The following is a 26,180-nucleotide window of genomic DNA, read 5'->3' as shown; positions in this document are numbered from 1 at the left end:
TAAGGCTAACTTGTTCAAGAGATCCTGTTCCATCCCATCTCCTCCAACACATTGCCCCTTTCTGTAATCCCCATCTTTACTGATTTGACACCCTCACTGTCCACTGGCAGCCTCCCTACTGCCTATAAACATGCTCCTGTCTCCCCCATCCTCAAAAAACCCTCATTTGATTTTTGCTAACTAGCATCCTATGCTCTTTTCTGGCGCAACTCCCAGAAAAGGCCATCTATGACAGATGCCACCACTTCCTCTCCTCCCGTGCACTTCTTTACCCCTGAAAACTGACTTCTGATCTCATCATTCCACTGGAGTTACCAGTCATCTCCTGAAGTCCATATCCAATTGTTTTTTCTCAACCCTCATTCTTCTTGACCTCTCTGAAGCCTTTGACACTCCTGATCATTCTCTTCTCGATACCTTTTTTCTTCCAGGTTTTCAGGACACAACTGTCTTGTGGTTCTCCTTTTACCTATCTGACCTCTCTTGGTCTCTTCTGCCTCCATACTCCTTCACGAGATGATTTCATCAACTCCCATGGATTCAATTTATCATCCCTAGGAGGATGAATCTCAGATCTACCTGTCTGCTCACCTCCAGTCTCACATCTCCAGCTGCCTTTCAGTCATCCTGAACTGAATGTCCAGTGAACATCTTGAGCTCAACATGTCCAAAATTGAACATATTCTCTTTCCCTCTAAAACCTCTCCCTTTCCAACTTTCCCTATTACTGTTGAGAGTACTACACATCCTCCAAGTTCTCCAGGCTTGAAACCTAACTCCTCACTATCCCTCACCCACCATATCTAACTAAACTGTCCAGGGCCTGTCAATCTCACCTCTGTACCATCTCCAATATACCCCCTTCTCTCTTCTGACACTGCTACACTCCGCCCCCCCCCCCCCATAAAGACCCTCACTTTTTCATGTCTGAACTATTGCAGTAGACTGGTTTTTTTTGGGGGGGAGGTCTGCCTGCCTCAAGTCTCCCCCCTCCAATCCATCCTCCATCCAGTCTCTAAAGTCATTGTCTTAAAGCACCAGCCCAACCACATCACCTTCACAATAAACTCCAGTGGTTCCTCATTGCCTCCAGAATCAAATAAGAAATCCTCTATTTGGCATTCAAAGCCCTTCATAACCTACCCCTCCATCTCTTACAATCTCCTTAGAACTTCCACCACATTCACACACGCGCACACACACACACACTCTCTCTCTCTCTCTCTCTCTCTCTCTCTCTCTCTCTCTCTCTCTCTCTCTCTCTCTCTCTCTCTCTCTCTCTCTCTCTCTCTGTCTCTCTCTTTCTCTGTCTCTCTCCAATCCAGGGAACACTGGGCTCCTGGCTATTCCACAAACAAGACCCTCCATCTTTCAGCTCTGGGCATTTTTCTCTGACTGCCCCCTGTGCCTGGAATGTTCTCCCCTCTATTCTGTAGGTACTGGCTTTCTGTAAGTTCAGACTAAAATCCCACCTTCTACAGGAAGCCTGTCCAAGCCCTCTTAATTCTGATGCCTTCCCACTCTTAATTATTTTCTACTTATCTTGTACATAGCTTGCTCGTACATTCCTTTTGCTTGTTGTTTCCCCCTTGAGACTGTGAGCTCCCTGAAGTCAGGGACTTCTTCTTGTGACCACCCCATCAGTGGAGAAACATTTATCAGGTGCCTACTATGTGCTAAACACTATGTGCTAAGCACTGGAGATGCAAAGAGAGACAAAAGACAGTCTCTGCCTTCCTAGGAACTCACAATCCAATGGGGGAAGAACAAGCAAACAAAATGTGCACAGGCAAGATAGGAAATCACTAAAGGAGGAAAGGCACCAGAATGAGGCTTCTCAGAGCAGGTGGGATTTGAGCTGGGACTTAAAGGAAGCCACAGAAGACAGTAAGTGGAGATGAAGAGGGAGAACATTCCAGGCCCACTGAGAGATGCAGTGCTTGGCATGTGGTGGCACTTAATAAACCGTATGAATGTTACTGACAATGACTCTCACTTACCGGGGGTGAGGTTCCACAGGAGGCTTGGACGGGGGCAGGATTGGGCAGCTTGCCCTGGCGGGGGAGCTAATGCCACACCCTGCCCCCTCTAGGGAACGCCGGCTCCTCTTTCCCTCCTCTGAGGCTGGTTTCCTGCGCTCCCGCCGCCCTCCTGGCACTCCCTCTTCAGGGTCCCCATCTTCTAGCCGCAGGGCACTCTGGAGAAAAAGAAGAGGCAGAAGTGAGAAAGGAAACCTGGGGATTTGATGCCCCTGACCCCTGATGTCCCAATTCTGGGATCCTTACCTCATAGAGGACAAGCTGTGCCCTGAGGTCAGCATCTGTGCCTGGGCTGCCAAGGTGCTTCTGCACAATGCCCTCCATTCCCTGCTGCTCCAATGCATCCGTCACGTCATAGAACGAGTCCTGGTCAGGAAGGGCTGCCAGTGTCTGTAAGCGCCATGCTGGAGGTGAGGCTGGGCCCTCAGCCACCATAAAGAGTTCTGAGACCTAATAAGGTGGGCATGATGGGGTGGGTGCTGGCGCATGGGTGTGTGTGGAAGGGGGGCAGTCTCTAAGGGCCATGAGTACCTCTTCTCTTCCCCCACCCCCAGGCACCTTGTTGATCAGTGTCATGGTGAACACCAGCAGCTCTGGGTCAGCCCCATTCTTTTCTTCCAGGATGGACACAAAGGTGGCCCATGGGTAGGCACCTGTGGAGTAGGTGAGAGGTATGTGGGAAGGCAGAGAGGGCACAAAACAAGGGCATGGGGACATCAGCAAGGAGGAGAGAGGAGAGAGGGAAGGGTGTCTGACCAGTGGCATTGGCAACAGCATTGACAGCATGGATGAAGAGCCGGGCATTTGTCTCTGCATATTCCACAAACACCAGAAGGAGCTTCAGAGATGTCTTCACCACCAGGCGAGACTGGGGAGAAGGAGGTGATCAGTGAGTAAGGTCCTATTATTATTTACTGGTAGCATCCCTTAGGCAGTGGGTTATGGGAAAGGGGAGCTCAGCCCTGTTTTGGTGACTAAAGGGGCTTCCCATACAGAAGCAGAGGATGAAGGCAGGGAAGGTTTTATGGGAGGAGCCTCAGAAGGGAAATGTCCTTCTCTGGGATGAGGCTTTCTCTCCAGGGGCATGTCCCTTGAGGGATTCTCTAGGTGGTGAAGCATGTGGAGAAATTCTTCTGTTCTTCACCCAAGGGCAGGAAAGAGAACGTCAGTGTGGTAACATCACTGAGACGATAGTTAGGAAAGTGCCATGTTTTCTTTTTTCAGAATCTAAACCAGTCAGAGCTAGAAGGGACCTTAGGACCTAGAATGTCAGAACAACTCTCGTTATCTATCTCCATTTCACCTCTGCCACTCACTGGAGTTGTCAGACCTCCGATCAACCAAACAATCAATCAAGAAGGATTTATTAAGCCCTGGCTATGTGTCAGACCCTTTGGCAAATACTAAGGGTACAAGTGCAGTATGTGAAAGTCCCTACTCATAAGTCAAACCAATAAGCAATTTCTTACTTGCTGTTAGAAGAATTTTAATGTGAAAATTTTCTAAGTTTAATTTAATTCTATTTTCAGTTCCAAATAAATTTTTCTCCCCGCTCCTTCCCCCATCTCTAATTGAGGAAGCAAGAAAAATAAAACCCCTGTTGCAAACACTTATAGTCAAGCAAAACCAATTCCTGCATTGGCCATCTCCATAAAAATATGTCTCAGCGTGCACTCCCCCCTCCAGGAGGAGGTGGGCAGCCTGTTTCATCATCAGTTCTCAACAAGTATGGTTGGCATCATTCTCCAAGCACTTATAAAGTCACTGGGTTAAGCTGGGAATAGAAGGGGTTCCAACACAGGGGACAAGGGCAGATAGAAGAATGCCTGGAACATCAAGAGAACAGGAACAAAAGTAGTTGGTGGGATCAAGAAAGCCTTCAGAGAGAAGCCTGGAGGTGAAGAGGGAGGGCACGCCAGGCATAGGGCAAAGCCAGTGCAAAGGCAAGAGGGCAAGACTTGGAGTGTCCCATATGAGGAACACGGAGAAAATCCTTTTGGCTAGACTGAATAATGCAGGAGTGGGGATATTGTACAATGGGGGTAGAAAGAGAGTTTGGGAGCAGAAAGGTCCTTGAGCCAAGAAGAGCAGTTTATTATATTTGATTCTAGAAGCCATGGGAGCTTACTGAGCTTTTAGGGGTCAGACTTAAGGAAAATCATTTTGGCAGCATTGTGGAGGATGGACTGAAATGGAAAGAGACTTGAGATAGGGACCAGGGACCATCTAGGTGAGAGGTGAGGAGGCAGGAAGTAAGGTGGTGGCCATGTGTGAGGGGAGGGAAGGAGTAGGATGCAAGATGCTCTGGAAGGCCTAACACCCAGATTCATCAATGATGGGATATATGAGGTAAAGGAGAGTGAATATAGGGTCAAGGCAGGGTTATAAAGCTCAAAGACTGGAAAAGCAATGGTGCCTTCAACAGAAATAGGGAAGTATGGAAGACGGATAGGTTTAAGGGGGAAGACTATGAGTGCTGTTTTGGACATGCAGAGTCCAAGATGTTTTTGGGGACATCCAGTTTGAAATGTCTAAGGGGCAGTTGGTACTGCTGGACTGACACTTAGGAGAGAGACTGAGGCTGGATAAGTAGATCCAGAAGCCACTGGCATGAAGATGACAACCAAAACCCATGGGTGGCCATGTAGGGCCAAAAGAGTAGGGGGTCTAGGACAGAATCTTGGAGAACATCCATGTTTAGGGGACGTGATCTGGACAATGAACTAACAAAGGAGACTGAGGGGTAGTTAGACAAGTAAGGAAAGAACCAGGAGGAAGCAACGTGAGGAAATCCAAGGGAAGAGTATCCAGGAGAGGGTGGTCAACAGGGCCAAATGTAGCAGAAAGATCACCAGCATCAGAAACTTCTGTACCTCCCTGATTTTGAACCCTGAAATCCCCCTCCAGCCCTAACCTCTCTGCCTCACTCCTCCTGGACTCACGCTTTTGCCTCCAACCTTCAGTCCCACCATCTTTCTTTATATCCCCAGGCTACTGTTCTGGATTAATTTTCCTTCCTTCACATTTTTCACTTACAGTTAGCCAGCTCAATAAGGCTCACTGTCTTCCACCCTTGAACTCCTTAGGCCCTCAGTGCTCTAGGTGTTCACCAGTGACTGACTTCCTCTAACACTTTTAGAGTTGGCAATGTAAGTGGAGAGAAGGAAACAGTTTTGAGAGATGCTGTGGAGGTAAAATCATTGAAACCTGGCAACTGATTAGATAGGAGAGGAGAGGAAAGAATCAAAGATGACATCAAGGCCTTGAGTGAGGGTGACTGAGAAGATGATGGTGTCTTCAGTCTAAACAGGTTGGAAGGAGAGGCAAGCTTAGGGGGAAAATATGATGAATTCCATCATGGCCATGCTTGAGGTGCCATTGAGATCCGCAGCTGGGAATGTCCAGTACGCCCATTGGGACATACAGGCCTGGTACTCAAGAAAGACTTGGCCTGGGTACGTAGATATGGGAGTCATCTGGGACAGAGAAGCAAATCAGTGAGAACAGAGGATATCACCAATGGAGAAAAGTTGGATGGAGGAGAGAAGACCAAGAACAGAGCCTGGGTGGCTGCCTGAGATTAGAGGACTGGAAGGGGCCCATAAATCAGCACAGGTGGCCAAGAAGGAATGATGTGACAGATAAGAATCTAAGGAGAGCTGTGTCCCAGAGGCCAAGGTAAGGAAGAGCAGCCAGGAGGAAGGGGTGGTCAGCAGTCACAAATGCTGCCTAATTCCACAAGTCTCAAAAACGTCTCCTCTCTCCTCACTTTGCCCATTATCCTAGATCAGGCCCTCATCACCTCTCCTGGATTACACTGGCCTCCCTGTCTCAGTTTCCCCTCTTGCCAGGCATTCCTCCACCCAACAACCAAAATAACTTTCCTAATGTATAAGTAGGACCGTGTCCCTTCTCTGGCCAAAAAGCCTCAGCGGCTCTCTATTTCCCTCAGAATAACAAGTAAGTTCTTTAACCTGACAATTCCCACCCAATTAACCATCCCAGCTTTATTTCATACTATTTTCTTTCACACAATCCTTGTACCAATCAGATTGGATCACTAGCTGGTCCTTGATCTTGTCTGGTCCTCAGTCACCTTTGCACATCCACACACGACTCTCCTATTGCCTGGAAGGCAAATCCTCTCATCTCTGCCTGCTGAAATTCTTCTGTTGCTCTGAGGCTCGGCTGGATGCCATCTCTTCCATCAGAACGATTTCCCCACAGCTCAAAGTGCTTTTCCTTTACTCTAAAGATTTTTAGAGCACTTTGTTTAGCCTTTTCCTTTTCTTCTGTTAATTCTACCTTTTACACAAATGATTAGAATATACATGTTCTCCATAGTAAGTCCCTTGAGGGCTGTGTCTAATTTTACAGTTATTTTCATTGCCTTGAACTGAACATAGCATGTTGGAGTTGGGAGAGTCCTTAGAATTCCATAGAACATTGGATGTTAATAGCTGGAAGGGACCTGAGCTGGAGGTCTGCCTTATGAGGACCCTTCTCTTTTTTTGAGGGGGTGGTGGTGGTGGTGGTGGTGGTGGTGGTGGTGGTGGTGGTGTGTGTGTGTGTGTGTGTGTGTGTGTGTGTGTGTGTGTGTGATTGAAGAGGAAGGAATGGCCCCCTGTTCTCCTGACCACTTGGATCCTCCCACCTCCCAAATCAGTGATGTTTAAGAATGTGGTTGTGGGAGGACCATTCTCAGAGGGAGTTGTATAGAGGGATGTGATGCTGGAGAACCCCTGTCTCCCTGGTACTGGACACTTCCAAACCAGATGGCCTCTATCAGCCAGAGTGAGGGGAAGCACCTTGGATGCAAGAGGGGGAGGTCCTAAGAAGAAGCTGGCCAAGCCAGGTGCTTCTTATGCTTTCATTTCAGTATTTCTTCCTACCTCCCTTTTATGTGTTGTCTTCCTCCATCAGGACGTAGGTTCCTGGAGGGGAGGGACCTTCTTTCTTTATATTTGTATTTGTATGTCTAGAACTTAGCCCAGGGCTTGGCATGTAATGAGTGTTTAAACGTTTGTTGGTTGATTTTATGGATGAGGAAACTGAGGCAGGGTGGGGTGAGTGCCAGCAGCCACATCAGACCTGGATCTTCTGACAGCCCTCACCAACTTCTCCCCCTCCCCCACTTCTGGACTACAGTATAGTTACTTACATGGTTCAGTGTGGGCAGCCTCCAAAAGCAGAGAAGTGAGAGAGGACAGGATTACTCACCACACTGGCACAGAGGGTGTAGAGCCACTGCACGGTTTCACTGTGTTCCACCACACCCAGCATGCCATCCACGAACAGCATCACCTGGCCCAGGGCTGGAGGAGGCAGGGGGGCCGGAGTCAGCACGACAAGGGCCGGAGCCCCAGCCAGACAGCCACCAGCACATATTTATTAAGTAATTCCCATGTGCCAAGCACCAGAGACACCAAGAAAGGCAAAAACAGGGTTCCTGCCCTCAAGGAGGCTAATGGGAGAGAGAACATGCAGACAGTTGTGTACCGCTATGATCTACGAAGGGTAAAGTGGGAGTAATCAGCAGAAGGAAGGCATGGGGAGGGGACGGTGTGCAGGGGGGAACAGGAGAGGCCTCTGGCTGAAGGTGGGATTTGAACCCAGTCTTAAAGCAGAGAGCAGGAGGGAGAGCACTGTAGGCGTGGGGTACAGCCTGTGCAAAGGCCTGGAGATGGGAGATGGAGTAATGTGACAAGAACAGCCAGGAGGTCAGTGTCACTAGATCATAAGTAAGAGAGTAAAGTGTAAGAAAAGTAGAAATTGAGGAGGGGGCCAGGTCATAAAGGGTTTTAAAAACCAAACCGAGGGGGGCTGGGTAGGAGACAGCACCACCCCTGGAATGAGGCCATGGGGGGAGGGGCAGGAAGGACAAAAAGGGCCAGTCCAGGCCTAGACCAACCTCGGAGAATATAGCTCTGGTAGTTATGGTCTGCTGCGGCCCCCACTCGGATCAGACAGCTCAGGCCCTCTGAGTGCACAAACTCTGGTACCAGGTCCTTGTCCTCCTGTAGAGGCAGTGGGGGAGGAGCTCAGGGGGGAGCACCTCCAGGTGCTCCCTCCCAGGCTGGCCTCCTAGTGACCCCCTCACCTGGAAGATCTGCTTCAGGGAGAAGAGTGAGCGTCGCAGCTCAGGGCCACTGGATCTATATAGCTTCTCTGCAAAGGACAGACACATGGTAAGTGGGGCTCGCTCACCCGGGGACAGCCTTGGGCCCCACCCCCACCCAGGTGGACAAGATGTCCCTCTCAAGAGTACACAGTGTAAGTTGACCACAGATTCACCCCCATCTCTGCATCCAGCTCCCACCCTCCCCAAGGCCTGCTGTCTTCTCTCTCTCTCTCTCTCCATTCCTGGAGTGACTTTCTACCCTCGATTCACAGGTCAGCCATGCCCAGGGGAAGGACAGAGCCCTAGCTGGAAATGGCCCCCACACACATCCTGCCTCTTATCTGCTTGGCCCAGGCTCCCCTCTCCTTCCTTCCAAGGAAATGGAGAAGAGTCCTGGAGAACTGTAATGGGGGTGGCTAGAGGGTGGGGGACTCACCTAGGATGGCATGGACTCGAATGGAGAGCTGGGTTCGCAGAATGAGGGTGGGCTTCCTCCCTTTGCTAGGTGAAGAGCAGAGATTTAGAGCCAGAAGGGACCATTAGAGATCACTCAGGCCAACCTCCTCAAGTAGATGGGGAAGCTGAGGCCCAGAGAGGTTCTGTGACTTCCCTGGGGTCACGCAGCTAGGCAATAATGACCAGAAGGGGGATGGGAGCTAGGACCTCTGAATAAATCCAGGCCTCACCACTGTGTACCACAGACATTACCACTTGTCCTCGCCCTCCCTAACTAATCTCAGTCCTCAAAGTCTGCTTCCCTCCTGACATTCTCACACAAGGACTTCCACATTCCAGCCAAAAACCCCAGGAAGAAGTCCAATCCAACTCTCTCCCCTTATGTCCCTGATCCTGGGGGAGGGGTGGCGCTAACAGACAAGGGCCCCTTAAGGGCAGAGGAAGGTGGAGGGTTTGGGCAAACACAGGTATACCAGGCATTCCATTACCTATTCTGTCCCCTAACAGGGGTCCTAGCACATTAACTCTCCCCTGGACAGGCTGGGCTCTCTTTAGGGCTCAGTATGCCCTCAAGGGGTTCTTTTGAGGGAGAGCAGTGGAACACCTCATTCCCGCTGCCTAGTTTCTTTCCCTCCCTTCCCCCTTCATCCATATGCCCAGAATGTCAAGAAGGAGGGGTGGGCAAAGAGGAGTGCCAGGCTGTTGAGAAATGGCTAGGACTCAGGGCCGTTTCCAGGTGGGGGAGGAGGAATGAAGAGGATCCCAAGGTGTGGTGTCTCTCTTGCCCAAGTCTCTCTAGAGACAAAGCAGGGAGGGAATCTCAGGCCCTCGAGTGTAGTGTGGAATCAGAGGAGTCAGAGCCCTGAATTTTATTTCTAGTTCTACCATTAGCTTGCCAGGCAATCCATGAGCAAATCAGTTTCCTCTAGACCTGTTTCCTCTTCTATAAAAAGGAGAGGTTTGGAGGAGGTAAACAGGCTCTTCCAATTCTAATCCTTGTTTCTTATTTACTAGCTGTGTGACCCCAAGAAAACCATTTAAGCACTGGGTCTTAGTGTCTTCATCTGTAAGATGGGAATGAGAATACTTCCATTGCCTTGGTGCCCTGTGAACCTCAAGGCACTAATGAAATGTTAAGTTGTTAATCCTTTATCTGTGTCCTTGTGTTTGTGTCTAACCACTGTTTTCTTAGGAGGGGGCAGTAGATGAGGAGAGGAATGAGTCCCTCTCTGGCCAATTCCCTGCCCTCCCTGGGCTTCAGGAGGAATCAGGGGAGCAGGCACATATGCCAGGGGCTGAGAGAGATCAGAGGTGTAGGCTAATGAAACCTTAACTTGGTTTCAGAGTGTATGTGTGCATGTGTGTATGTGTGTGTGCCTGTGTCTATGTGACAGCCTTTCCAGAACTCACAATGATTAGGGATCAGAGTTCATGCCCCAAGTTTCACACCCAGGGAAGAACAGAGAGAAAAGGGAAGATGAGAATCAGTGGGATGGGAATAGAGAGGAAAGGGTCTGGGATGGGGGATGGAGAAGAGAAAGGCTGAGAAAGGATGGGTAATCATCAGGTAGCAGAGATGGGATTGATATTCTCCTGAGCCTTCTCCCACCCACCACAGGGGGATATTAAATACCAACCCAATCTCTTCATAGAAATCATCCAGCATCTCACGCTGTTCTTCTAGGGACAAATCTGGGTCCAGATAATAGCCAGATGGGGATACTTGCAGGGCACAGTCTTCAAGCTGGAAGTTAAGAGAGAAGGCTGCTTTCAGAGACTATTCCCTCTTCCCTCTCAGTGCCCCATGTGGGAACTCCCAGATGACTTTGGCCCTCTTCCTGTGCTGCTCACACACAGGTAGGAGCTCAGTAAATAACGACTTACACGTAGACGGTATTTTATGGCTTACAGAACACTGTCCTTACCCTGGTGAGGCAGGCCGTGTACACACTGCTCCAAAACTCAGCTCAAGGCTGCTTCCTGCGTGATACCTGGCCTTATCCCCCAACTGCTGGTATCTCCCACAGCACTGGGCAGATTTCATATGTATTTTTATATCTACACATTTGTTTCTTCTGATACAATGTAAACTCTTTGAAGGCAGAGAGAGGGCTGCCTGAGGATATCATTTTTGTCTGTGTCCTCACTGCCTGACAGAATACTGCTTAATAAATGCTTGTCAGCTGATAACTGCCCCCATTTTGCAGATAAGGAGGCTGAGGCCCAGAGAGGGATCCCAACTCCAGCTTCAATGCTCTTTCTGCTATGGACACACTTCCTCTCTTTTTGCTGAAAAAGGATGAATCTTGCCTCCAATGCTATCATTAGCTACATGACGAATCATTTCTCCTCTCTGGACCTCGGTTTACTCATCTGTTAGATGGGGGGGGGGGGTCTTGGGTTCCATGACTTTTTAGGTGTCTTTTAACTTAAAATCTTGTGATTCTGACTTATTTAACTTGTCTAAACCTCAGTCTCCTCATCTGTATAGTGGGGATGATTTTCATACTACCTAACATATAGGACTGTTGTGGTAAAAGCGCTATACAAAAATGAGTTGTTGTTATGCTTCCACCACTCTACTGGATGGAATTACTCCACCTGTTCTGGTTTGGGTGGGGGATGGGAAAGAGACCAGGACCCAGGTGCATCATAGAATCTCAGACCTAGAAAGGACTTCTGAGATCACCTAGTCCAAGCCCTCTGGGGCATCTCCAGCAGATGGTCATTCGGTCTCTCTGAACAGCCCACAGGGCACTTAGCTGTTGAGAGCCTCTATCTCCTCCAGTCAAATTCCTCCTCTTCTGTAGTTAGGGCCCTCCCCTTTCTGTCTCCTTATTTTTTCAATTTGCATGGCTTAGCTCTAGCAGGGGAGAAGTAGGGGAAGGGAATGTCAGGGAAGAAAAGTGGGGGTGAGTGTTTCTTCTTCCCTAGTCTCAAGAGGGCCCACTGGGAGGTGCTGACTCCCAAAGGCCTCAGCGATCTCATTCTAAGATCAGTAACTCTCCTGAAGAAGGAAATGTGGCTGGAGCAGGACAGTCAAGTGAGCGAATTTCTAATACTCAGGGTGGGCCAAGATAGGGCAAAATAGACCAAAAAACGCACAAGGCAGCTGAGTGATGCACTGGATAGAGAACAATAGATTTAAGAAGACCTTGAGTCCAAATCCCACATCAGAAAAATACTAGCTGAGTGACATTAAGTAAACCAGTTAGCCTCAGTTTCCTCATCCATAAAGTGGGGGAAATAACAGTACCTGTCTCCCAGGGTTGTGGTAAGGACAAGAGAAATAATATTTGCAAAGTTCTTTGCAAACCTTAAAGTGCTATGCAAATGCTAACTATTATTATTGAAAACAGATCCACACAGGCAATACTGTCCTCATCTGGAAGCAATGGCTATGATGATGAGGGAAGACATTTAGTATGGGCAGGGAATCCTGGGTCTTAGGACCAAAGGAGGCGCTGTAACCTAATAATGGAAGAATGTGCCCTTCACGGGCATTGTGAGTCATATGAACTGTGAAGATCGAGGTGAGGAGAATCAACAGTCCATTGACTCTGACTTTCCCCCCTACTTGGAGAAGCCTTACTTGCAGGGTTGTTCAAAGTCTGGAATGACACTATAGGTGCTTGGGGAAGGCAGAGTTTGCCAAAAGCATCAGCTATTTTACTTCTTCACAACTTTCAATTATTTTCCTCAAAGAAAAAGCCTCAACCCCAGATGGTATTCAGAGTAACTATGTAAGTCCTTGGAACTCACAAGAGGAAAATGTTTTCTTCTCTGTCTAAAGACCAGGGTAGGCCTCCTTCCTGCATTCTTTGGTGTGTGATAAACCTGTTCTATGTTTCATGCCTTGAAGAACAATGCTTGCATGGGAGCTGAGGGCCCTTTGGGGAAGGCTACAAATGAGCTACATTCAGATGTTACCAAGGCAAACCTGAGAGTTTGCAATTCTGAGTTACTGCAATAGTAAGGTCCCACCAAGGTCATGATTGTATAGATTTAGAGCTAGGAAGGGCCTTAAATATCCTCTAATTTAATTTCACAATTCAGATGAGGCAACTGAAGCCCAGAGATGTCAAGGTACTTGTCCAAGGTCATACAGATAATAAGTGGCAGAGCCAGGATTTGAAACTAGGTCTCCAGGACTGCAGATCCAGAATTTTGTCCACTACACCTTACTGGGAAGTCACAGGGTTATTGTGAGGCTCCAACAGGAATATAAATGGGAGAGAACTTTGAAAACTGCCAAATGCTAGAAAAATGGACATTGGATTTAGTCAGGAATCCCAGGTTCAAATCCTACCTATGCTTCTTACTTGAGACCTTGTGATCTTAAGATCATAAAATTTAGGCCTGGAAGAGATCTTACAAAGCAACTCTCCCATCTGACGGATGGAGAAAACAAGGTCCAGAAGTGACTTGATCAAAGTCTCTTTTTCAGGACTCAGTTTTCGCATTGATAAAGTGAGGGGATTTGATTAGTTAATCTCTGAGGTCCCTTCTAGCCCTGATAGTCTATGTGTCCCGGAACACACACACACACACACACACACACACACACACACTACTTTTATAGATGTGTATGTATATATGACCCATAACACACATGTATAAATGAATATATAGCACACATATATAATGTATAATATATAATACACATATATTATATGGTATATAAGTGTGTATTCTTCTAAGTTTAAGGGGTTATAGTATTTTAGTGGGAGCAGTACCATAGAGAGGGCTCTTTTGGAGGAGGGACAAGGAGCCCTGTCCATCCCCCAGAGGGTGGGGCTATGGGGTTGTCTGAGGTAATGCACCTCCCTTCCCGCTTGGGACAAACACTGCAAGGCCTGGTCCCACTTCCTGCCTGGCTCCTCGCCCTCCCTTCTTAGGGGAAAGGAATAGAAGCACAGTCATCCTCTCTCTTGGGCTATTTTAGGAGCAGGCCCAAGAGAGTGGCAGAGACCCTTCCCACCCCTGTCCCCAAAGGAAAGCTGATGGGGGGGAGGGAGGAAGAGGGACAGAGTCCAAAGGTAAGGGAAGTAAGGGGTCGGGTTGTTTCCTGCCTAGGGTCAGTTTGACTGACTGTTATCTTCTTGGCTGGGCACTAGATTAGAATAAGAAACCCAGGGGGAATCCAGGCCCAGCTCCGCTACCTTGGAGACTTTGGGCAAGGCACTTAGCCTTTCTGGGCCTCAGTTTCTTCATCTGCAAAATGAAGAAGTTGGATGAGATGATTTCTCAGGGTTCTGCAGCTTGAGATCTTATGATCCTTTCATGATAGGCAGAGGCCCTGGACTCTTCTTTGGTGGGCAGCAGAGTCTGAAGAGTCCAGAGGGGCCATAACATTGGTCTTCAAGAATTTGAAGGGTTGTCTCATAGGGGAGGGATTAGCTTTGGTCTGCTTGGTAACTGGGGGCAGAACTGGGGGAAGCCTGAAGTGGGGGTGGGGGGGAGAGGAGGAGAGGGCTCTCCCTCAAAGGAGAAGTAGATTTGATGGCCCCAGAGATCTCTCCACCTTTAAGATTCCAACTAACCAGAATTATAAATAATAGTTGACATTTCTTTGATACTTGAGATTTACAAAGTGATTTTCTCACCCCAGTGCTTTGAAGTAGGCAGCTGGTATAACAGGGAAAGAGAGCCCTAGACCAGTTCAAATCCTGCCTGCTTCTTACCACCTCAGCCTCTTTGGGCATGCGGGCCTCAGTTTCCTCATCTGTAAGATTAAGGGGCTGACCTCCGAAGTGCCCTCCACCTTTTATGATTCTGTGATTACCTTCATTTTACAGATGAAAACACTGAGGCTCAGAGATTGGCCCAGGCGTCAGAGACAGGATTAAAATTCAGGTCTCTGGATACCACACCCAGCCCACTTTCCATTACATCACAAGGGGCTTCTCTAGTATGACCTTGGGCAAGTCATGCTCCTCTGCAAAAGGAGGATCTGGAGGATCTTAGAAGTTCTTTCCAGTTTTAAAATTCTTTAGATAATGGCAAGAGCATTGAGCATTTCCTATCTGGGGCAAGTTCAAGTATTCTCCCTCCTCCTGCAGAGGGCAACTCTCAGATACTGATAGTCATCTCACACCTTAGACAAAGCAGCTGCCCAGTTTAGCCACCCCCTCCCTTGAGTTCCCCAGCAACTCATTTATAGTAGGTTGTAACCCACCCCTGGGGCAGCTAGGTGGCATAGTGGAAAGATGCTGGTCCTGGAGTTAGGAAGACCTGAATTCAAATCCAACCTCCAACACTTACTAGCTCTGTGACTCTGGGCAGGTCACTTAACCCTGATGGCCTCAATTACCTCATCTGTCAAATGAGCTGGAGAAGGAAATGGCAAAATAGTCTAGTATCTTTGCCAAGAAAATGGGGTCATGAAGAGTCAGATATGACTGAAACAATTCCTGATTCTTATCAATCCTGAGATTCCCTTTCCCCATCTTCTCAATGACTCAGCATGGTACACCAAACTCCCTTCCTCCCACCCAGAGCTATACATAAAGAGTGTCACAATATCCTAATTCCCAGACCTTCAAAGAACCATAGAAACACCAAAAAAATCTCTCAAATTCAAAGGCCTGGGTTTGAATTCTGGTTCTTCTAACAACCTGTGTGACCTAGAGTCACACTCCAGGTCACAGTTTCTTATCTATAAAATGAGGAGATTAGATGAGATAAATGCTAAGGTCCTTTCTGGCTCTGAATTTTAATTTCATATACAAATTCAAAACAAAGTGGGATGGGCAGCTAGGTGGCACAGTAAATAGAGAGCCGGCCCTGGAGTCAGGAGGACCTGGGTTCGGATCCAGCCTCAGACACTTAACACACACACACAAAAAAAACCTAGCCATGTGACCTTGGGCAAGTCATTTATCCCAATTGTCCTCCAAAAAGCCAAAAAAAAAAAAAAACCAAAGTGGGAAATCCTTCAACTTCTTTGTATTACCTGGGGAACAGAAGTCCAGAACCCAATTTGTTCTAAAGTAAGCTAACTCAGTCAGTGCCCCCTCTACCATTAAATGTTAGGCCCCAGAGGGCTAGAGTATCACTGTCCTCACTCAGGCCCATTAAATCTCTTCCCCACCCCATGCCCCTCCAGCCTTCATCATTGGTATAGTAGAAAAGATTTAAATTCTAGTTACACCAACTCCTTCGGTGATCTTGGGGAGGTCACCACACCTCTGGGGGTCTCAATTTCCTCACTTCTAAGCTCCCTTCCAGTGTGCTCCAGAATTTTAGCCTACTCTAACGGAAAGGGCTCTCTAATCCAGATCTAATGATCTGGAGCCAGAAAAAAATTGGTTCAAACAGCTAGTTTTTGCTACTTAGCACCTGTGGGACAATGAACAAGTCACACCTCTGGGGCCATGTTCTCTCCTCCATAAGAAGAAGTGGTTGTATTCAAGGGCCTTTAAGCTGTCTGTCTGTGATTCGCTATTGCTACCAATGTGATCATAGCCAAGTCAGTTTCCACTTGCAGCCTCAGTTGTCTTATCTGGAGAGTTAGGTAGGTCTTAGAGCTTTTTCATTTCTCTCCCCCCCCTTTTTTCAATAACAAAAATGTTTTTTAAAAACTTAAATACAAAAGAAGAAAAAAAGCATTGCCCTGTGCACAGCAGAACATAAGAGACAATGCAAAATATACAGCAATAAATTTTCATTTCGAGAAAGCTTGCATAATAAATATCGCTCTCCATCTTTGCTTCCTTTAAGTTTTCTTTTGTTCTCTGCTATGCACTTTTTACTTGATTGTTTTTCATGTCTAAATCCTTCATTTCTAACCTTTGACCTAACTCCCCCCCTTATTCTTCCACATTCCAACTCTAATCTCCTCATTTGGTTATCTGATGGGCGAAGCAGCTACCCTACTCACCCCACTACATCTCTAAGTAATGCCTGCCACCCATTTTAGGTGAGACAGCAGCAGCAGCTGATTTTTATATAACCCGAACCTTGAAAAAGTTTACAAAGGTGCTATTGGCTCCATTTTAGAGATGCTGATACTGCGGTTTGAAGGGGTTAAAGTGATTTTACTGATTGGGGTTGGTCACTGAGCTAGTAAGTATCTGACCCAGTATTTGAACCTGGATCTTTTGGCTCCAAGTAGAATATTCTATTACACTACGTTACCCTCTCCAGCCTCACCGATCTTCCCAGGGACCAATCTCTGTCTAGGCCAAGTGAGTTCTTCAAACTGGCAGTGAGGAACTAAAGAGGGGTGACTAGTCTAATGAACCTCCAAGATATCCATTCATTCACTTAAAAAGTATTTACTGGCCCCAGACCCTTAATTATAGGATCTAAAATTGGAAGAGACCAAAGACTGTTAAGCACTGCTTCAAACCCTGTGACCCCAGGCAAGTCACTTAACCTCAGTTTCCTCATCTGTAAAATGGGGATAATAATAGCACCTACCTCCCTGAGGTTGTTATAAGGACCAAATGAGATATCTATAAAGGGCTCTGAAAACTTTAAATGTTATAAAAATTATAGATGGTAATTATTATCATTGTTACTATTATTATTAGCAAGCTGCTACCCCTCCTGACCCTTATCAGGCTAGTCAGTTTCTCCTGGAACTCCCACACAAATTCCCACCCCTTAATGGTTCTCCCTCAGATCACTACCCCTGTGGTCTAGTTGGCGGATGTGGGTTCTGTCAAGGCCAAGAAAACAGCTGGATGGTGTGGATTCCAGGACAGCAGGATGGTGCCTGTTCCCCACACCCTGGCCCCAACTAGCCTGAGATATTTCCGCTCTAGTCCCAGGGTCCCTTCCTGGGGTCACCTGCTCTCCGTTCTGGGTCACTTGGTCATGAGCCAAGGCTCTGGGTTACATTCCTTGTACCCTGGGGCCATGCCAGACTCCCCCTTTCTCTCCCTGATGCTTCTGCCCCCTGTTGTTTTATGTACTCAGGGACCTCATCATCATATATTTCTAGACCAGTAGGGGGTGGTCAGTTGGAGCTGAGGGGTTGTTTCCTCTTCACCATAGCTGGCCCTAGGTCTTCCAACTCAAACTTTGACCCCTCCTCTGTCCATGAAGTGCTCACTGATCTTCCAATTAGTAATCATCTTCCCTTCCAGGAGCTGACACTGCACTTTGGCTGTCCACCTCTGATGCATTCACCATGTATACTACTGTGTTACAGTTACTGGGGAACAATCATGGCTCCCTACTAAACCGTAAGCTCCATTATGGCGAGGACTGTGTCTTACTTAATCTTTGCATCTTTTTTAGCACTTAACATTAGGCTTTCCACACAGTATACTGGTGTTTGAATAGCATCATAGACTTACAAATAGAAGGGAACTCAAAGGTCATTAAGGCTAGCCCAAGACCCAGAAGTTTGCTCAGGGTCACACAGCTATAGTAAGTGTCTAAACAAGGCAGAGTTTTAACCCTGATCTTGATTTCAAGCCCAGAGCTCTATGGGCTGCTGCATCACTGTGCTGTAGCCAAATTCATTCACTTCGTGGGCTCTCTTCTCTCCTCTGTTCCTATCGGCCATCACTAAGGCCTCCCATCCACTTTCTTTCAGAGATTTCCTTTTTTTCCTGTCTTTGATCCCACTCCAGGGAAGTGATCCACAGAGGGCTAATTATTGCCATAGAGCAAGAGTCACAGAGCCTAGGAGATCTACCTTTTCCCCACAAGGGCTCAAGCCCTCAGGATAATAGAACTTAAACTCTTCATTAATAGTGACAGCTCCCAGACAAAGAACTCCCAGAGGCCAAAGACAGCCCTGTTCTTTCCAGGATCTCTCACTCACTAGATAAAGTGGGAAGAGCCCTGGATTAGGAATCTAAGGACTTTGGGTTCCCATCATACTATAGACACTTACCAGCCCCTTCACCTCTTCTGTAAAATGCGGATAACAATTCCTACCTTACTTCAAAGAATGGCTGGAAGGAAAGCCTTTGTAAACTTTAGAGCCCACAGAAATGGGAGTTGTTATCACCTTCCTCTTAGGACTATTGTGAAGTCTTAATGAAGTCGTTTCTATAACAGCGGAACTGTGGTTAGGGATTGGGGCAAGGCAGGTGTCAGAGACTTAGGGTTTGCCTCAGAAGGACCAAGGGTTATGGCTGTCCCAGTGCGGCCCTCCCCACCCCCCTTACAGATAAGCAGGCCCTCTGGTCTCTGTAAATAATCCCAAACTGGTCTTCCCAGTTTCAGAAGGCACACAGAGTTTGAGGTACAGGAGCACAGAAGAAGCCAGAGGGAGATGGGAAATGACACACACTGACATAGGAGACAGAGACACAGCAGGGCTGTACTTTGACTGAGGGAGCAAGGCAGCAGCAGGTCCTTGAGGCTGCAGGCTCCCCACCCCTGGGCTAGCCCCTCCCTCCCACGGTGGTGCCAATCAAGAGTACTTTCCTGGTCTCCCAGTAAGGGCCCTATTAAGACTCATAGAAGGAAAGAGACTATATCACAAAGTCTACTCCCTACCACTCCACCCCCCATAAAAAACACAGAACCACATCGGCCTAAGCTTCCCCAAGGCATTGAAAGCAGGCCCTTGGACCTAAGAGAGACTGTGGGAAGAGGAATGGAGAGGCCAGTAGGGCCAGGAGAGCTGATAGAATGGGCTACTCAACCCTCCCCCAAACCCTTCTGTGGGAAAAAGCAGCTTGGGGCAGAGAGAAGAGGGAGGGAGTGAGTCATAGCTGGATAATACACCCTCCCTGGGCTGGAGGCTGCTCCTGCTTCTCTGAGATGTGACTTATGGAAAGGAGTTCTCATCCCTTTCTGGTCACCACATGCTCACACATACCCCCCTCAGCCCTAGCCTGCACTGCAGCTCACTGACAGATATACCCCACTTCCCCAGGCTTAGAACATCACAACTCCAAGAGGCCTTAGGGAGATCACCTAGCCCAGTCTCACATTTTACAGATGGGAAAAGTGAGGCCCAGAGAGTCATAAAGTCCTCTGATTTCAAATCAAATGCTGTCTCCACCATACCCTGATCCAGTTTCCTTAATACAGGTCCCATTTCCTCCTTGGGCTCATGCATAACTCTCTCCCACAATTCTCACACAGAAGGTAGCAGAACTGGGACCTAATCTGGGTTTCTCTGACCCAAAATCCAAGGGTCTTTTTATAGGACTGGACTAGCTCTTCATACTATTTCATACTAAGATCCTTCTCTCTCCCATTCTCCAATGACTGTTTTCCTGCTATGAGTAGGAAAACTGAGTCCAGAGCAAGCAGGCCATGGAGTCACAAAACTGTTTTAGAGAGAACCTGTCCAGCCCTGGTCCCTCTGCAAGGCCTGCTCTGATCTCAACCATACAGCTCACAGTTTCCAGCTATGACTTTATTAAAAGAACATAAAACTTCATGGCTGGTCCTGTTGGTGGGAGGGGAAAGGTCCTTGGGCTGAGAACCTTCTGGCCTCCTCATATGTGCCAGCTCAGGGTCCACACCCCAGCTGTGAGATGTGGAACCACCCATGTAGAAATCGGTGCCACCTTCCAATATACCAAGCCCTGGGCCTCCTGAGACATCTGTGTCCAGGGCACCTCCTACTGCTGTGGAGAGGGCAAAGAACACTGACCATCAAGGGGGAGTGGTTGGCACAATGACAGCTCACTTTCTGGGTACTGAGGCCATACCCCTATGCCCCCCTGGCATTCTGCAGCCATTGCTCTGATCCCCCTCTAGCTCTGGGAAGTTGGTGGGTCTGGACCATATGGGATCCCATGGGTCTGGTCCTTTATTCAACTACTGCTAAGATGGGATAAGGAGCAGGGTGAGAGGAAAGAGGAGAAATCCCAGCACATGGGAAAAATAATTGGTCACAGGGTTTTGAGATGAAAAAATTAAGTAGAGAAGGGAAATGACTGGCCTAGAGTCCCATAGACAGTAAGTAACAGACAGGACTTGGGCATGAATTCTCTGACTCCAGATCTAGTAGTGTTTTTTTCTGAGATTCCCCAGAAAGCTCCCTCTCGATGCCCCCAGGTGGCATGTCTCCCCTCTACTGGCCAAGATACCAGGCCTAGCCTAGGAAGCAGATATCCTCTGTATAGGAGATGAGTCAGAGGCTGTGGCCCTGCAGCTTCCTCCCAGACAGGGGAGGAAGTCAGTGAGGCCTCAGCAGGCTCATGAGGAAGCTCAGTACCCCCAAAGAAGGGGAGTGTCCAGCCCCCACAAGTACCTTCCCCCAGAGGAGGCGCTAGGAAGTAAGTGGCTGGCTATCCTCCCAGGGACTGGGGGGGTGGGGGGGGAGCCTGCAGGAGGGGTGGGTCTCTGTACCAGGCTTCTTTTAGGGTAGTCAACTTAAAGGTCACGTGGCCAAGTAGGTCCCAGGGCACCAACTCTGTCCCAGGCTGAGCTGGGTCCCTTGGCAGCAGAGGGGAACAATTCCATCTGCTCAGTCTTGACAATGACAAACAATCCTGAGTTAGGGCTCCAGCATTTGGGTCACTACACAGCTGAATTATCCTAAACCATGCCCTGTGCCTCCACTTCTCTGGTCAGCCCTAGAAGAATCCCCGTTGGCAGGAGAGACAGCCCAGTTGTTGAAAGAACACCAAGTCTAGAGGTCTTTATAGCACCCCCCCCCCCCCCCCACCCCCCACCAATCCCTTCTGAAACCCAAGCCCTACCATGGGGGCCTGTTTTCAGTCCTACTTTTCCTCTGGACTTCTATTCCGGGGCTGTGGTCATGGTTTATATTTGGGATGGGAATGTCTTGGTGCATCTGACCATTCCTGGCAGAGATGCCAGCCACAGGGAGCCAGCCTCCTGTGCCTGTCACTATGGTAACCCAGCCACACTTAGTTCTGGGCTTCCCAGGGGCATCGATGAAGGGAGGTTGGGGAATTGGGGTGGGGTTTGGATTTGAGATAAACCTTCAGGGTCTCCTGCTCCTAGCATAAAGAACTTGGGGTTAGGCAGACTCTGGCTTAAAGTATGAGAAGGGGGGAAAGAATTTGGGGATGTTCCCTGGCTTTGACAAACTCTCTAAGCCCCAGTTTTCCTATCTGTAAAATGAGTGAATGGGAGCTGATTAAGCTAGAAGGCCTTTTCACCTCGAAATCCTCAGAAACTTCACAGAGTTCTTTAGGTGGCCCTGAGGCCATGAATGCCCCAGCTGCCTAGAGAGGCATGTGTCAGGACTGCCCACACCCACTTTGTCTAGATTGCAAAATCAAACCATTGCCTCATGGTGGCCCCATACTTCGGGAGAGCTTCATTCAAGTCCCATTCTACAGGGGCCCATTCTATTGCAACTGGTAGACAGATAATAAGAGTGTTCAGAATTGGAACTTGTAGCAGGAAGGGTCCTTGGACATCATCTGGTCTAAGCTCTTTCTTTGACCTATCTGGTCTAAGCTGTTCCTTTGATCTAGGCAGCAACTGAGAGCCAGAGAGAAGAAATGTTGTGTTCCAGGTTAGACCAATAGCATCAAGCTGGGATTTCAGCTCAGGTCCTCTCATTCTAATTTAGTGCTGGGTGAGTGTGGGGGTGGGTGGGTGTGAATGTCATACTGGGGATCTATCCCCTTATCCTGCCTTACAGGGCAGAAGCTTCACAGTGGGGACAGAGAGGAACCGTGCTATCACACACTGGGCAGGCCACTTAACCAGCAAAGCTCCCTGAGAAGAAGAGTTCATCAGGAATGGACGGGGGCTACCTGGGACTGGCTTTTTGTCCCCTGGACAGGGATGGTTGGACCCTAAGGGTCCAACCCCTTCTGATCTGGCCTTCCCAGTAGGTATACTTCAGGCCTCTCCTTGCACAGAAAGATGAAGCCTCTCCCCCCAAGTCTGACTATCACTTTCACTAGAATATAAATTCCTTGAAGGTAGACTGTTTTATCTTTGTGTCTAGAATGTCTAGTACATCCTAAGGCAATAATTGCTTACTGCATGGGATGAGACTGACCCATTTGGGAGAGTCAGAGAGAAGTCTGATTTTGCCTTCAGATGGAGTTGGTTTAGCAGTTCATGTTCTAGTTAATGAAGAAGGTCCCTCTACTTCCAGCAGCTCCAGTCTCTCCTCCAGCATTAGGGATTCTGGGAGGCCAGAGAGTGAGAAGTTGCTGCCTATCTTCCTGATATAGGAAAAGACCTCACAAAATACTTGGTTTTGCCCCTAATGTAAGTACATTAGTGATACAATGAATCTCACCCCCATACTAAACTGTTGTGCATAAGGGCAGGGCCCAGGTTCTTATCTATACTTAAGCGTACTTTTATAGTTCTTATCTATACTTCAACACTAATAATGGGTAGGTGGGGTGTGGGGAGGGACAATCTGAGGGCTCTATTTCCCGGGAAAATCAGAATAAATGTAGAATTTGAAAGAAAACTGCATGAGAAGAGCAGAGATCTTAGCATGATCCTTCTATAGGGTTTATAGGTAAAGTTGGAAGAGTCCAAGATCATTTGCTCCATCCCCTCAATTTACAGATGGGGGAAACTGAGGCCCTTAGAGGTTACAGCTAGCAAGTGAAATAGATATTTTGATGCCAAATAGAGTGGTCTTTCTAGGAAAGGCCAGGGCCTCATACCACTATGTACAGGTTGGGGAGCTGCCATGTTAACCAAATCCCTCCACTAGGAATTGGGGTCTCTTCTGAGGAGAGGTCTAGCGATTAATGAGGTTCAGTCTCTGCGATACTCTGCAGTGCTTCAGCGCTATCTTCTCTCATTCCCAACCTCAGTTTCTCCTCTTGAACCTGGCAGGCTAGAGGCTCCCTTAGCTCATCTTTGGGCCAGTTCCCTTCTCCCTTCCAAAGGACCATCGACCTCCCTCTCCCCCTCCCCCTCACTGGGGGCCAGGCAGGCTCTGGGCCCAGTAGGAATGCAGGCTAGCGCCTGGAGGCACATTCCAGGGGAGACCCTGGGGTCGGGGGCAAGTTTGTGCAATGCTTCGGCTCAGGAGGCCTTGGCCGACCCAGCCTCCCCCACCCCCAGCCAAGGGGCGGAGGGGGAAATGCAGCCGCCTCCTCCTTTACTTCCCGGGGTGGGGGGCCTGCGGGCAGGGAGCCCAGCAGGGAAGGGGGGTGGGGGGTTGGAGGCATAGCCAAGCCACTGTCCAGGTCCTGATAAAAGTAGTTTGGGCTTGGCCTCCTGGCCGCAGCACCAGGCATTCCTGAGCCGTAAACAGAGAACCACAAGCCCGGCTGGGGGCAGCTCACCCGGGGCTTGAGGGGAAGGGTAGGGGAAGCAGGGACTGGACATCTGGAAAAGTCCCTTTCCCGTGCCCGCCTCGACTCCAGCCGGGTTGCTCAGCAAACTCCATCACTCCAGGCATTTAAAATTAGCCCGAGCACGCCCCGCCCCTCCCCCCCAGGGCAGGCAGGGAGGGAACTCGGAGCTCCCCGCCAAAGGTGGGGGGGGGGGCGGGGTAGGGAGGAGGTGACTCATCAGGTCTTTTCCATCCCTCGCTCAGTTCCCCTCTCCCCAGCATTTCGATCCTGTCATCCTTCCTGGGGGAAATCCCCCACTCTCGGTCCCGCTGGGCCTGGGACTCCGGGGCAGGTCCGTCCCCTCAGGAAAGCCCAGGGCCTGTTTTTCCCTTCCCGGTACTGTTCTTGTCCGGGTCTCCATCCCGGCCCTCCCAGCTAGCAGCAGGGCTGGGAGAACTAGTTAGGACCTTCCACGGAGTGGAGCAAGCCCCGGCCAAATTCCTGGGGGCCCCCACGGAGAATCAGCCAAAGCACAGGATTTGGAGTTAGAATACCAATAATGATAATAATCGCTTCTATTTACGTAATGCTTTGAGGCTTGCAAACTGCTTTACATATAATCTCATTTTAGCCTTAGCAGCACAGGGTGAGGAAAGCGCTACAAGGCTAGAGCGCTTACTATGTGCCAGGCACTAGGTTAGCCACATAAATCCAAACAAAGCCCAGGGAGGCTTAGAGTTGAAGTGATTTGTCTCTGGTCATCCAGCCAAATGTCAGAGTCGAGATTTGAACCTAGGTCTTTCGGAACCCAAGGCCAGTATTGTAGCCATTTCTGCGTGTATCCAGTTTAGCTACTTAGTACCTGGGTGACCTTGGGCACTAAATCACTCTTTTCGACGATTTTTTCAACTTTAAACCGATTGGGCTGGACTCAATGTAGAGGTCCCATCCAGCTCTAAAATCCTGGGGTGGTGGGGTTCTCTGTTCAGTTTCCTGGGGTTTACTCGGTACACTTAAGCCCCCCAGTACCCAGTACACTCCCAGAACCAGTCACACCTTTTTGGTAGAAGTAACCCGGACAGAACTGTGCCTCCGAACCCAGTCCCTCCCCTCCCCTTGGCCCCGCCTCCAGACCTTATTCACCTGGAGCACAGGTGCACCAGGTCCCCAGACTCTTGAGGGGGGTCCGGGGCCCCAGCCCCAGTCCGAGGGGCAGTCTCCGTCCCCCCCAGCCCCACCCCCAACGGTGCTCCCGGGCTGCGGGGCAGCCCCAGCCCCGAACCCTCCCTGGCCCGGACTTACCTTGAGCGGTGCGGACAGCAGCCGGTGCAGAGCGGGGATCTGGGAACCCAGTGGCAGTGCCCCATCCAGGGTGCATGTGGGGGCCCGGCGGGGCTCCGGGAAGTTGGCGCAGGCGAAGGGGTCCGCGTCCTCCAAGTACTGCACCCTCACCGTTACCACCGCCGCCTCGCCATCCTCCCGACGGTCCCCACCAGCCATGGCCCCCGCCGCCAGCTCGATCGGATCGGATCGGCTGCCTCCCTCCCGGCCCCGGATCAACTATGCAGCCGGGGCTGGAAGAAGGACCGGACAGAGCAGCGGGGAAAGGGGCGGGGCGAGAAAGGAGGCGGAGCCGAATGGGGGGCGGGGCGAGGAGGCGAAGTCCCGGAACGAGGCAGCCACGATCAGAGCCGAGGGGCGGAGCTACGAATCAGCCAATCAGAGCCCCAGAGTCATACTACCCAAACGATCCGTTAGCTAACTGGGCGGTGGGTGATCTCTCCAGCGAGCTCAGGGATTGGCTGTTTCTTCGAAGTCTGCGGAGATGGGGCGGGGCATTGTCTTCCTCTGTCAGGATCTGGGTGGGGGATGGTTCTCTTCAGTTTGTGGGGAGGGGGAGGGAACTATTTCTCCCTCTGAAATGGGTGGAGTGGAGTAGGTTCCTCTTGGTTTTGTGTGTGTGTGTGTGTGTGTGTGAACGCGCTCTCTCTCAAGGAGTTTATATTCTACTGGGAAACACAACGATCTCATAGATAAATATAAGGTATATGTGGGTGTATATACAAATATACACCCACATATACAGATACACAAATGCATATGTATATACCTATATTGTTCAGTCCTGTCCGACTCTTTGTGACCCCATTTGGGGTTTTCTTGCCAGAGACACTGAAGTGGTTTGCCATTTCCTTCTCCAGCTCATTTCACAGATGGGGAAACTGAGGCAAACAGGGTTAAGTGACTTGACCAGGGTCACCCAGCTAGTGTCTGAGGCCAGATTTGAACTGACTCTAGACCCTGTGCCCTAGCCATTGTGCCATCTTGATGCCTGCAGTATGTGTCTGTGTGTCTGTCTATCTATCTATCTATCTATCTATCTATCTATCTATCTATCTATCT

At 49.2% G+C, this 26,180-nt stretch overlaps 1 protein-coding gene across 1 annotated transcript in view; it reads right to left on the bottom strand.

Annotated features, from left to right (window-relative positions):
- FHOD1 (formin homology 2 domain containing 1) overlaps positions 1-25,373 on the bottom strand; it is a 36,792-nt gene extending 11,419 nt beyond the window's left edge. The window contains exons 1-10 of the mRNA XM_069085761.1: positions 25,080-25,373; positions 10,254-10,360; positions 8,597-8,661; positions 8,140-8,207; positions 7,951-8,056; positions 7,260-7,354; positions 2,796-2,907; positions 2,598-2,692; positions 2,286-2,429; positions 2,001-2,197 (exon numbers count right to left, since the gene is read on the bottom strand). Of these exons, the coding sequence (XP_068941862.1) occupies positions 2,001-2,197; positions 2,286-2,429; positions 2,598-2,692; positions 2,796-2,907; positions 7,260-7,354; positions 7,951-8,056; positions 8,140-8,207; positions 8,597-8,661; positions 10,254-10,360; positions 25,080-25,277 (1,187 nt within the window). The 5' untranslated portion in view covers positions 25,278-25,373. The remainder of the gene's footprint in view (positions 1-2,000; positions 2,198-2,285; positions 2,430-2,597; positions 2,693-2,795; positions 2,908-7,259; positions 7,355-7,950; positions 8,057-8,139; positions 8,208-8,596; positions 8,662-10,253; positions 10,361-25,079) is intronic.
- Between the last annotated feature and the right edge of the window lie 807 nt (positions 25,374-26,180).

The sequence above is a fragment of the Petaurus breviceps genome, unplaced genomic scaffold (assembly GCF_028583685.1).
Source record: "Petaurus breviceps papuanus isolate PSGF00001 unplaced genomic scaffold, PetGlider_PUasm1.0 176, whole genome shotgun sequence".
NCBI lineage: Eukaryota > Metazoa > Chordata > Mammalia > Diprotodontia > Petauridae > Petaurus > Petaurus breviceps.
The sequence above is the reverse complement of the archived record's forward strand: the minus strand, read 5'-3'. Positions and strand labels throughout refer to the sequence as shown.